This window comes from Alosa pseudoharengus, unplaced genomic scaffold (assembly GCF_046254945.1).
Source record: "Alosa pseudoharengus isolate Yale_2024_CS ecotype anadromous, Long Island Sound unplaced genomic scaffold, YU_APseudo_1.1 YU_APseudo_1.1_scf_11, whole genome shotgun sequence".
Lineage (NCBI taxonomy): Eukaryota > Metazoa > Chordata > Actinopteri > Clupeiformes > Clupeidae > Alosa > Alosa pseudoharengus.
Window position 1 is genome coordinate 9594415 of NW_027468576.1, and position 12712 is coordinate 9607126.

General features: G+C 45.1%; 1 protein-coding gene across 1 annotated transcript in view; it reads left to right on the forward strand.

The window, feature by feature from the left end:
- Nucleotides 1–12712, forward strand: part of LOC143117493 (uncharacterized) — a 42431-nt gene that overhangs the window by 24224 nt on the left and 5495 nt on the right. The window contains exons 14-21 of the mRNA XM_076279241.1: nt 2378–2494; nt 3032–3199; nt 3925–4067; nt 6798–6961; nt 7488–7701; nt 10185–10284; nt 10759–10875; nt 11017–11085. Coding sequence (XP_076135356.1) covers nt 2378–2494; nt 3032–3199; nt 3925–4067; nt 6798–6961; nt 7488–7701; nt 10185–10284; nt 10759–10875; nt 11017–11085 — 1092 coding nt within the window. The remainder of the gene's footprint in view (nt 1–2377; nt 2495–3031; nt 3200–3924; nt 4068–6797; nt 6962–7487; nt 7702–10184; nt 10285–10758; nt 10876–11016; nt 11086–12712) is intronic.

The window sequence follows — 12712 nt, forward strand, 5'->3', positions numbered from 1 at the left end:
TCCAGATATTTTAGGATTTGGATATCGTTTCAGTATCGAGTATTAAGATATTTATGGCAGGTATTGTATCGAAGTCATAATTTTGGTATCGTGACAACACTATGCCAGAGCCACTCTGTTCTCTAGATGTCGAGGATCGGAGGCTCTACCACCAACAAGTGATGCTGCTCAGTGGCATATTAGAAGACCACATTATCAAGCTCTAGCAAGCACACATACCAAATCCAGTGTTACTAGAAGTAAAATGTTTTTTACTTGTCGGTTGTTGCTGACGGTAGATGCAATTCTGCATTAGGCTTATTCCCGCTATCTAAGTTCATATGTTCTGTAGGATATATTCTGAGTTGAAGGTTATCTGTGCAATTTGTTATTGTGATGAAATGCATTAAACACCACATGAGTGACTCACTATGTTAGCAATAAAAATATGGTTTTGTTTTGATTAGAATTTCCGAGTTTGTTACATGTTAACTGTAATCATGTTCCCATTAAATAAGTTAATAAACTATAGTAGGCTATGGCTTAATCTATTTCAATAATTTTATAACGTTTCTAAGACGTTAGGCCCTAGTATATTTTTATACACTGTAGGAATCACATACTACAACAATTCAATACTTTATTGCCATGTCAACACAAGACAAATTCCAATCAACTGTGAGGTCACCATAGCCATTTTACCTGGTAGGAGGAGGCTGATTTAATGAGCCGGTGTGTTACATGGCAACTGGCTCCTATGTTAACTGGCTGCGTTGATGACGTTTCATGATTGATGACGAGTCTTTGACAGATGTGGCCGCTTGCAGATTTGTCACTTTCTGATATATAAGTATAGTAAGTATATATACTTTTTTGATCCCGTGAGGGAAATTTGGTCTCTGCATTTAACCCAATCGGTGAATTAGTGAAACACAAACAGCACACAGTGAACACACAGTGAGGTGAAGCACACACTAATCCCAGCGCAGTGAGCTGCCTGCTACAATGGCGGCGCTCGGGGAGTAGTGAGGGGTTAGGTGCCTTGCTCAAGGGCACTTCAGCCGCGGCCCACTGGTGCATGTAGCGTAGGCCTACTACAGACAATTTTGACATTTAAATATGTCATGCATATTTGTATTTGTTCGTCTCCAGTTTTCATCAGAAAGTGACAAATCTGTGGCCACATCTGTCAAAGAAACGTCATCACTCGTGAAACGTCACCAACGCAGCCAGTTAACATGGGTGCCAGTTGCCATGTAACACCGGCACTTCTGATAGTCTTGCTGTTAAGATGTTAAAAATTAAGAATAGATTTCACATTGTAGTGCATAACCAATTGAGCCTAAATACCTCAAGGACAACCAAATCAATATCGAGACAAATCCCCTTGTCAGTGTATCAGTGAATGATATCTTGTCCTAAGCCAGACACTTGAGGAAAGGAACAAAATGCGTAGGCTAGTAATCCATTTGAACTCCAGCAGCGGTCACTCAGTGGGCAGGAAGACAGATTGGCAAAATGGAGGGATTTTGTGAGGCTTCACGTTTCAATATTGTAACCGCTATGTAACCCTGAACTGTTTAAGTTGTAGCCAAGCCTCTATTCATGTGTACATCCTTTGCAACGTCAACCCAGATGTCACCTATGAACTGGATGCCCATGCAACTCTCCCAAGCTCTGCTATGGTGCTGTTAATAGATGAAGTGATTGAAAGAGTAGAGAACATGGAGACAAAGAGAGGAACATTTTTTTTCCTGAAATAATTTTCAAAAAGTTATGCTGTGTCAGATAGAATCCTTTAACAGCAGGCTTGCTGATGATGGTTGCCCAGCAAAATAGGCTGAATGCACTTTTAATCTATGATCAGCATGTTTCATCATCAGTATCACAAGCCATTCATGCAGGTCTACATTTTATTCATTTCTTCATTTCTTGCACTTATGTTCCTATCTATTTGTATGACTATTTAGTGATATTCTGGTGATTGCATCCTCTTATGTACAATGTCAAGCATATTCAGTGTAAACAGGTCACAAACTGAGTAAGCAATAATCGGACAATAGCGGTAATTATATTACAGTAACTAGAGGAGTAGGTGTTTTTTACACTACACCATTGCAGTGTTCCTTCCTCTTGTGTCTCTCTAGAATACCGGTAGATACACTGTTCACATTCAGTTTCTTAGCAAAGACTGTGTTACAGTAAAATGTGTGTGTGTGTGTGTGCGTGTGTGTGTGTGTGTGTGTGTGTGTGTGTCTGTCTATCCATGTATGTGTGCATGTGTGTGTGTGTGTGTGTCTGTGTGTGTGTCTGTCTATCCATGTATGTGTGCATGTGTGTGTGTGTGCGTGTGTGTGTGTGTGTGTGTATGTGTGTGTGTATATGTATCTGTGTGCAGGTGAAAGCTCTGGAGACAGCCCTGTCGTCCTGTCAGGAGGAGCTGACCAGATGCCTGCAGCAGATGGAAAAAGCCAAGAGCCACTTTGAGGAGCGCCTGGACGCCAAGAGCAGAGAGGTAGAGGGGGAGGCCTGGGAGGCAGACCGACGAGGCTTCACGGGGCAATTTTCCTTAATTTCCTGAGAGGACTCTGCCCTCAGAATGTCCCGGAAAAGAGCGGGCCAGGCAGCCAGCTCCTGGCAACCGAGGATGGATGTCTGCACCGGGGACAACCGTGACAGTAGTGATTTGCTTCCCAGTCGATAAGGATTTTTTCTGCATCTGTAGAAGCAGCGGTGGTTTAAGGAGCGGGTTCCTGTCCAAGAACGACTGTGTTAAAGCTCACACTGAGATGCACATGTGGTCATGACCATTTCATTGTTTCTGTGAAGGGGTATCACTATATTTATTTGCATACATTTGCAAATAAATATAGTTTTAGGTCCTTAGGAGTCAAGAAATGCCTCTAAGATGATAGATGATGATTTGTTCATGTGAGCATGCATGTGTGTATGTATCATGTTGTTGCATAAGAGTGAGTGAGTAGGTGTGTGTGTGTGTGTGTGTGTACGCACGGGTAAGATGCCACCAATTACAACACAATGTCATTTCCAGGTGGAGTCTCTGCAGGCTGAGCTGGAGCGCAGCACCAGGGCTTTTGAGAGCTCCACCCAGATGAGTCGGCAGCTGCAGCACACGGTCCAGCAGCTAGAAGCCAGGCTGAAGGACAGCTCCACACGCCTCACGCACATGGACGACAACCACGCGGCTCTCCACAGACAGGTGACACCTCAACACACTCACCTGGTATCAGGCAAAAGGGATAGGTGGGCTCACTCGTATAGGTGACCCCTTAACTCACCCACCTGGTCCTCAGCAAAAGGCTAGATGTACTGTATTTAGATGACACCTTAACACACTCACCTGGTCTTTAACTGCTGACCAGAGGCCCTGGTCAAACAGGTGACGATTTAACACACACTTGATTTCCAACCACTGGCCTCCACCCAGGTCAGACTACTGTGATTCAACAGTTAGGCCAGCCATGGAAAAGAATCATATGTTTTAACTTAACAGAGCACAATGGCATCTATGTAAGGATCTTTATAAATGGCTCTTTCTGTGTTTATTTTTGTCACAAAGCTCAACACTGTAGTAAACCCTGGAAATAAGGCTTCACGTGCCAGTATAGGATCTGCTGGTGGGATGCAAGCTCTACCTTTTCTGGACAGATTTGTAGAGCAGGATGGATTGTTTTCTTATGAAATTATATTTGTTGATATTTCATAAAGGAAACTATATGCTTGGAGTGCGTTGAATGTACTTTAGGCCAAGTCACACACAGCTTGTTCTAATTCGTATATCTCAGGGGCTAGGACCATGCTATGCTATGTGTAAGGTGGTGACGTATGTGTGGTATGTGTGTTTGTGTGCATGTGTGTGTGCGTGTGTCTCTGTGTGTGTGTGTGTGTGTGTGTGTGTGTGTGTGTGTGTGTGTGCGTCTGCAGGTAGAGGAGCTGGAGCGTGAGCTGGAGAGGGTGAAAGCGTCGGCTGCTGAGGAGATGAGGAGGAGAGAGCAGGAGCTGCAGCAGGTCTGTGAGCAGGCAGAGAGACGGGGGAGAGAGGCCGCCCACCTCTCCACCTCTGTCACGTGAGTTAACCTTACACACTCACGCTCATCTGCACAGTGCACACACACACACACACACACACACACACACACACACACACACACACACACACACACACAGATCATAAATGCAAAGTGTGTAATCAGTCTCTGATTAAATATCTATCCACCCACACCCAGGTAATAACTTATATTAGTGCTGACAGTCTGCTTCTTGAGCCGTCCCCTCTGAGATAAGGGAGTGGACACTGGAGGGTTGGTGGCATGTGGATTAGTAGCCCTGGGAAGTCCAGCCCACTGCTTATTACATTTTTGCAATAGATCTCTGCTGTCATCGCCATATCTGTTTTTCAGCAGTAGATGCAAAAAGTGATTTGTCACTTTTTACTTTATGGTCATTGGTCTTACAGAACATAAATCTCAGTCATCTGGTCAGTCAAGCAGCCCACAGAACTGCTATTGTCACACACAGAGCTTCAGACAAACATGAAATGACATCCACATGTTCTTTATCTTTGTGAAGAAAATCAATAATTTTACAGTCTTCTTAATATGCTAAAGATATGTTTACATATGTAATATAATGTGACATTACTGCAAGTCAGGCATTGATTTCTAGAGCTCCCCATTAGGAGTGTTGCTGATCACCATCAAGAAGCATTGCGCTGATCTCCAGGGCATTTACCATGGCACCCTGGACAGGATTGTGTTTATTGGCCATAAAGCTTTATGAGAGGGCTTTTATTGTGATGGAACCGTTTGTTGTGCACGGAGAGACAGAGATAGAGAGACAGAGAGAGAGAGACAGAGAGAGAGAGAAAAAGAGAGAGAGTAAGAAAGACAGACAGAAAGAGACAGACAGACAGAAGCTGGGTCTCCATCCAACATTTAAACTTGAATATTGACCATATGAATAGGAAATGGAGTGGACATATTGTAAATTAGCTTGAAGTCAAATAAGAAATCGATTCGAGGGAAGTGGATTAACTCTCAATTCACCTAGGGTGTAATGCATCTTTGATGGACATTTTGTTGTGCGGGGACACGTTTGTTTATTATTGTTTGAGAGAAAGACAGAGAGAGAGAGAGAGAGAGAGAGAGAGAGGTAAGACAAACAGATGGAGAGAGACAGAGACAAGCTAGGTTTCCATCCATTGTTTTACTGTATTGTGAATGTTCACCATTGGAGTGGGAAATCCTGAGTGGAACACACTGAATTTAAACAGTTCTTTAAGCTGAATGAGAAATCAATTCATTTGAGGGAAGTAGATTATCTCCTATTTGGCAGAGGGTATAATGTGTACAAAGGTTGATGGTTCCTCCCATCAACAGTCACATCACAGAACAAACCCTCATTTCTTTGAGTGGAATCTTCCTAAATGCGCTCGAAATATGTGAAACAGTTTGGCTGGAGACCCAGCTAAAGATAAAAGAGAGTGAGAGAAAGAGAGAGAAAGAAAGAGAGGGAATGAGAGAGCAAGTACTACGTGGCAGTACAGGCCCTACTGCCTGAGGGCAGAGCAGCATGTGGTGAGGAGGAAGAGGAGGAGGAGGAGGAGGATGGGTCAGGATGGGTGTGGCCGAGCAGGCAGGTAACCATGGGTCAACAGGCGCTATTCAGGCGAGAGTGCATTCCTTTGTTGGAACAGAGGGCTTATTCACAGCTTATTTGCTGTGTGCCACTGCTGCTACACAGCACGGCACACACTGCCACAGGCTCAGCCCTGCACGTCGCTGCTGAGAGAGCCTGGATATGGATGGAGAAGAGTCTCCCTCCCTCCCTCTCTCCCTCCCTCCCTCTCTCCTGCCTTCTTCTCTTTTTTCTTCTCCCTTACTGAGTTAATGTGATGGCCTCCGCCCTGGTCTTGTGATCGTGTCTCAGGCCTGCAGTGCTTACTGTTGGAGGCTGCGGTGGCGTAGGGTGGGGTGGAACAGCCGCCTTAAGTGCTGTTTTGAAGCACACATGGAGAGGTTTTGCTTGTGACTGCTGGAATGGCTTATCTCACATCAGCGGCGTCTCTGTGATGTAGCCTCTCCTGTAGCCCAGGAGTTTTTTAAGCTTTGCCATCCAGTGTACCGTATCCTTCATGTAAATTGTCCAAACATGTCTTAGCTAATTGTGTTTCATATTTATGACTAAGTGATCTGAATGGGCATTAAAGGCCCTCTGGCTCCGTGACAGTGAAGAGCTTTGTTGATGACTGCACTATTGAATGCTAGGCAGCCTCAGGCTTCTTGTGTATCAGATCCCATGACTAGCAACACTCTCTGCTCTTTGTTTGTTTGTTGTCAAGAAAACTCCCCTGCCCACTTCTAGACTATATAAGAACTTGGTATTCCTCTGCTAAACATATCTTATTAGCTTCGCCAGACTTATGGGTATAGTCTTTTTTTAAGGACTCGCCAACCCAAGGCCACCTTCTCAGTAGAATGCCACCTGGCTCCAAGTGGCAATTTGTTTAGCACAAAGTGTGTTTTGTGGTCTATGGAGAAATCATGTTATTTTCTTTTGAGGCCACGTGTTGAGTTGAAGAAGAGTTTTTGCTGGACGCAGGTGTTGAATGTCCGTGTATGCTGACCTGCTCTTGAAAGGGAGTAACGGCACGGCTGTCCAGAGGGATCCTCACACGGCTGTCCAGAGCAGCAGCAGCCACAGCACAGCACAGCTCTGAGCACTTGTTGAGCACCGGCTGTGTGTGTGTGAGCATCTCTGCGTGCGTGTGTGTGTGTTTTTGTCGGTCCGTGTCTCAGGCAGCTGACGACGGACATGAGTAAGACGCGCGGCGAGCTGAGCGAGCGGGAGAAGGAGCTGCTGCTGATCCGGAGGGCCAGTGGCGCCCAGGCCTCCCAGCTGGCCCACATGGAGAAGATGCTCAACCAGACCAAAGGCATGCTGGACAAGAAGACCGAGATGGGTACGGAGGGCAAGGCTCGCGAGGGGGACACCATGGGTCTGTATCAGAGTCTTTTTGTGCATTACATCGGCGCTGACAAGTAGTGGTTGCTTCAGGTCATCACAAATAACTTGCATGCTTTGCACCAAAATCTTTGTTGTTAACTATAAAAAAGACCACTACATAACAAAAACACGGCTAACAAACTACCAGTTTGTCCTGAGAGGTTACTTGCATAATCCATCTTTTTATACCTGTGTCCTGTATACCTGCAAATTCTAGTTTACATCCTGAACACTCCTAATCACTGCTTTTCTGCATGTTTCTGTATGCAGTAAGTATACCAGTTAATCGGGTTTCCCTGTGGCTCCCAGTATACTTAGCATGGTGGCACCTATATGAGTATTAATATTAAAATCCTTGGACAGTTGTTTGATTTGTATGTATATTTCTGAGATTGTAGTGCTTTGTGAAAGTACATTATGTACTGGAAGGTGCAGTGTAGATATGTGTGTCTCATATGGCTCTGTTGCTCCTGTACGTACAGTGCAAGATCTGGAGGAGAAGGTGCAGCGCAGTAAGCGTGACCGGCGCAACTCTCTGCACCGCACGCAGCTGCTGGAGACTCAGATGAAGACGGTCCGCGGCGAGCTGGTGGACACGCTGGACCACCTGCAGGAGCTGCGCAACGTGCTGCGCCGCTCACAGCAGCAGGCCGAGGAGCGCAAGGCCGCCATGGAGAAGCTGGCCACGGGGCTCAGGTGAGAGATCCACTGCCAACTCCGCAGAGCTCAGGTGGTACCACCGCCACCTCCATCTCACTCCAACTCTCCTCCGCCCTCCCGCTGCACCTGGCCTCAGCCTGGTCTCTCTCACTCACCTGCATACGCCCACGGCAGCCAAACAAACATGAGACAAACATCCGGGCCCTCTCGGGTCACTGCATGTCCATCATGCAAATCCTATTGCATCTTTGGGTGCTGGCGTGTGCCTACACACTCAGTACCTCCACTTACTCCTTCCACAACAAGATTTTTTTCTTCGTCCACTTAGCATTACTGAGATGGACCTGGTCCTGCATATGTGTGTATAAGCGATGATATGTGAGAAGGCCCCAGACTGTGTGTGTGTGTGTGGGGGGGTGTTTTCTCTTTTGTGGCTGTGTCTCTAAAAAGCTGACCCGAACTGACCTACGGTACTGCTGTGGGAAGACTGTAATCATATCAGCACTTAGGCCACTGAGAAATCAAACAGACTGAGTTGTTGTCACTGTTCTAGCCACATATACTATTTGTCTCTAGGGGCACTACTGTTGACAAACAAGACTTTTCAACTTCAACATATTTTCTATTTGCCCTTCTGATTGATGGATATTGTTATTATTGTCACTGCATCTTTTTTCTTGTGTGTTTTATGCCAGTGGTATAAAAACTGTATTTGTAAAAAAAAAAAAAAAAGGACCTTGGAAAAGTGAAGAGTGTTAAGGAAAAATGGTTATTTTCTGTTTGTGAGCTTTTGTCATGTTTTGTCAGTCAGCATCACTTTGCTATATTTGACGCCTCCCTTAGTAGGTGACATAGCTGTTGATGTCTGTGTGGTAAACGTCGGACTGATTTATTCTCCTGCCAAAGTCTGTTTTTGCACAACAGCACAAAGGCACCAGCCACTGGTAACAAAGACATCCCTGGAGAACATGTCACATCAGACACAACCGTGGGTTACTGTTTTGTTTGCGGTGCAGCAACTTTGTCATCTTTGCACATTTTATCCCATATTGTGTCAGTGCACTTCCATTGTGATGGGTGGCAAAAGGGTTTCGTTATATTGTTATATAACAGCCCTATCACACCCCATTATCCATGAGATCATGCATGGGGCACCCACTTCATTATACTTTGGGATAGCCCTCAAGTTGATATATTATGAAACAAAAACATGAGGGGCCCTCGCCCATTATATTGGTGGATTTCGTCAAGCAGATCCCCAAGATCCCATCTTTCATATTGTTTTTATGAAAGTGAGTTAACCTGAGGTCTCCACCTAATCCCTATATCATTTTGGAGATCCCCCCAATTTCTGTTCAATCCCCTCTCTCTGCAAAGGTCTGCCAGCATATGACACTATCCATTATATCTGGCTGCAAGAAAAGAAACAAGCTTCTGTCTGCATAAGCACCCTATAGGCAAGTACTGAACTATTTTTGCGATGATCATGACCTTGTCACACAAAAGCAAACAGCCACTTCCTCTCTGTTGCCATGATTTGAATTAAACCTTGTATTGAAAACGCACACAACCCCGTGTCAGAGAAAGGGAAGACACAAGTAAAAGCCCAGTCTCTGTATGTAAACACAATCTAATTTTGAAGGTGTATGATAAAAAAAAAAGGAACGTTGATAGATAGGTCTATGTGAGTGTGGCGTTTCGGGGCACACTGTGGAAGATAATGCTGTGGTGTGTTATCGCCGCTAGCATCCTTGGAGGGAAAGCTTGTGATGCTCTTCCCAGCGCAGAGTAAACAGGCCTGTCAGGCCCGAGGGAACCAGAGGGAGACGGCAGGGTTCCACGTGTTCTCGACAGTCGGTTCCGTGTTCCCTCGTGCCCCCCCCCCCCCCATCTCTCTCACTCCCTGAGTCTCTCGTCAGGCTAAATGAGAGGCTGTTTTGCTGGAGCTCCATCAGCAGTGAGATCAGTGAGCCTCGGGCAGCCACCTGCTTCCCGACAGACGCACACCCTCGCTGGGGATCCTCACATAATCAGCTTCACTCAGAGCTGTTGGCTAAACACTCAGAAGGGTGTGAAATTACAGCAGGCTGATATGTTAAATTTTTTCTCCCAAATCCTTATATATTGTTTATAGAGGCTCAGTGGCTAAATACTCCAGGAAAGCATCTCATTTATAAATGACCTTAATGTTTCATTTTCTGATATATCTTTACTTTGGTGTGTGTAGAAGGGTGTAGTAGTCTTTGTGTACTGTGTATCTGGATGTGGGTGTGCATATGCCTTAAAGGGTGGGTGTGTATGTGTGCAACATATTTCCATCAATGTTTGGATCTGTAATTCTTCCCTGTGTTAAGATCCAAATAAAACCATTAAAATGTATGTGCACATGTGCCTCTGTGTATGTGTGTGTGTGTGTGGTGTGTGTGTGTGTGTGTGTGTGTGTGTGTGTGTGTGTGTGTGTGTGTGTGTGTGTGTGTGTGTGTGTGTGTGTGTGTGTGTGTGTGTATGTCTCCCTAAAGGGAAACACAACAGGAGTTGGAACAGAGAAATGAGGAGGTTAAGGACAAGGACACACTACTGAAAGACAAACAGCATGAGCTCCAGCAGAAAGCCTTGCAGGTCTCTACAGACCTACAGACACACACACTCACCCTATTTAATGCTATATTATGTAACATACGTGTTGCTGTAATTATGACATAAATCCACCTGCACCTGTGCAGCTGAATAAACACAGATGCACAATGCAGGTACTTAACCGCTTTGAATTCATTTGAAGCTATAAGCTATTTCAGAAAAGGAATTACCTGTTATATCATGAAAATGAAAAAAAAAACATGATGCTCTATATCATTTTACCATATAGCATAATATAAAATATTTTATAAAGAAATACAAATATAGAATAGTTAAGGTGACTTAAGAGATGTGGTTGTTACTACCAAGCAGAACAATTTTAGCAAACTTGACTTCATTTTCCCCTGTTGAAATGAGGAAGGGGAAAGAGAGTAGATCTGCCCTGCAAAGCCAAAGTGCAGTATCTGCGAAAATTCCGAGAACCTTACTGACACTGTGTTGCTTCCCCACCTTCAGCTGAGCCAGTTGGAGTCTGCCGTCCAGGAGCACCGCGCTGACATGGAGCAGAAGCTCCTCTGCCTGCAGGAGGCCACGGAGAGGTCCGAGAGAGAGCTCAGCGAACGCAACAAGCAGGTCTGCCCCCTTCCTGCTTCCCATCCTACCTGTCGGCCACTCCACCTGACAGGTCCTGCCAACCACACGCAGAGTTGGCGGAGCTGTGTGTTAAGAGAGCCCTGGAGGGGTGGTGGTGTCATGGTGCTGTCTGTTCACTAGGTGGCGTTCCTGAGCGAGCGGTTGGAGCTGGTCAAGGCCCAGCTGCAGGGGAAGGAGACTCTGGAGGAGGTAATGTTAATGTTATTGCCCTTCTCACTACCACCAACCACACAGTGCAGTGGTGGAAGAGCAAGGCCCACAGACATCAATCTAGCTCTGTCACAACAGCACCCCTACACCACAGAGCATGCCTCGCAACAGGAAATAATCTCTGTCCGTCCACCAAATGGAGACGTGTGGATGATCTCCATTCCCCCTAGACTGTTTCCCGTAGTTTCATCAGATTTGTCCCACACATTATCCCCACCCCACCATCCCCAGAAGTATGGCCCAGTGGGAGAGCACAGTAAACACATTTGGCTGTGGGAAGGCTCTGGCACGCTGCTCCCAGTGTGGCTTAGAGAGAGGGAGAGAACGGGAGACGAGAGAGCAGGTCCCTCAGCTTCCTCTGTTCCTCTGACCACTGGCCCAAACAACACAGCGGTTGCGGACATCGCTTTCCTAACAATGAACGTCCAGCGCAGTTTTGTGTGTGTATGTGTGCGTGTGTGTGTGTGAGAAGCAATGAGTGTGTTTATGTGTATGTGGCATTGACATGCTTTTTTGTGGCATACTGTACAAAAGCTGTTTCAAAAAACATTTGAGACCACACTTCTGATTGAAAAACTAAAAGCCATCAGCTCAGAATTTGCTGAAACCAGTCTAATTTAGGATTGTTTAAAGAGACAGGGAGAATCAAAACAGTCCAAATCCACCAACGAACTCTTTCAAGTTTTCAGAAATCCCTAGAACAACCTACCAGCCAAGTACCTTAAAAATGCCAAGTGTAGGAAAAGGGCTTCTGTTTTGAAGAAGCGCTGAATAGTGTTTTTTTTTTTTATCTTTGTTTGTTTACTGCACATTGCATGTTTTCATTTGATATGTAAAATTAAGCATCATTATTTTTGAAAGCATTTTTATATAACAGCATTTTGTTTTTTTCACAAGTGCCTAACATTTTTGTACTGTACTGAATACATTTTTTGTTTTGTTTTTTGCTGGTCTTGGGAGGAAGGAGGAGGCAATGGGAGGAATCGACACATTTTCAAAAGTCATTACTGTCAGTAGCATGTTGTTGTGAAACGGTTCATCACTCAAAACAAGTACAGAGAACACAAGACCAACAACACTTAGGTCATTTTTCTGTTTTTATACAGTTGTTTGTGGAAAACAATGGGGCAGCATCATAAATATGGTTTCTGCCACAGTGTGTGTGGACAGTAATTGTTTGACATACGAGGTGCTAAGTGCTAAGTGTTGGAGATATCATGCAGTTCTCTGGTTAGCAGTATCTTTGCTTTGACCTTGAGTCTGGGATGAGGGGATTGTGTAATGTGCTTAGATTATGCCACCTATGCTGTTTTTCACTAGACAAGAATGACCAGCTTTGATGTTGAGACCCCTCATAAACTTTTCATGGTGGTGTCATGTTACGTAGCCCTCTATAACATTCCATCACCATGGTCTCCCACAAAACCCTTGGCCAGTTTGAGTAAACCTGCCACAAACATTTCACTCCTATATGCAACGTGGGATTTGCCTGTGAACATTACAGTGTAGCAGTAATGTAACACTGAGTTGACTGCAGAAATGCATAATAAGCATTCATAATGTCGTTTGGTGTCAGCTTTGCGTTTGCTCCACCAGCCAGAACATT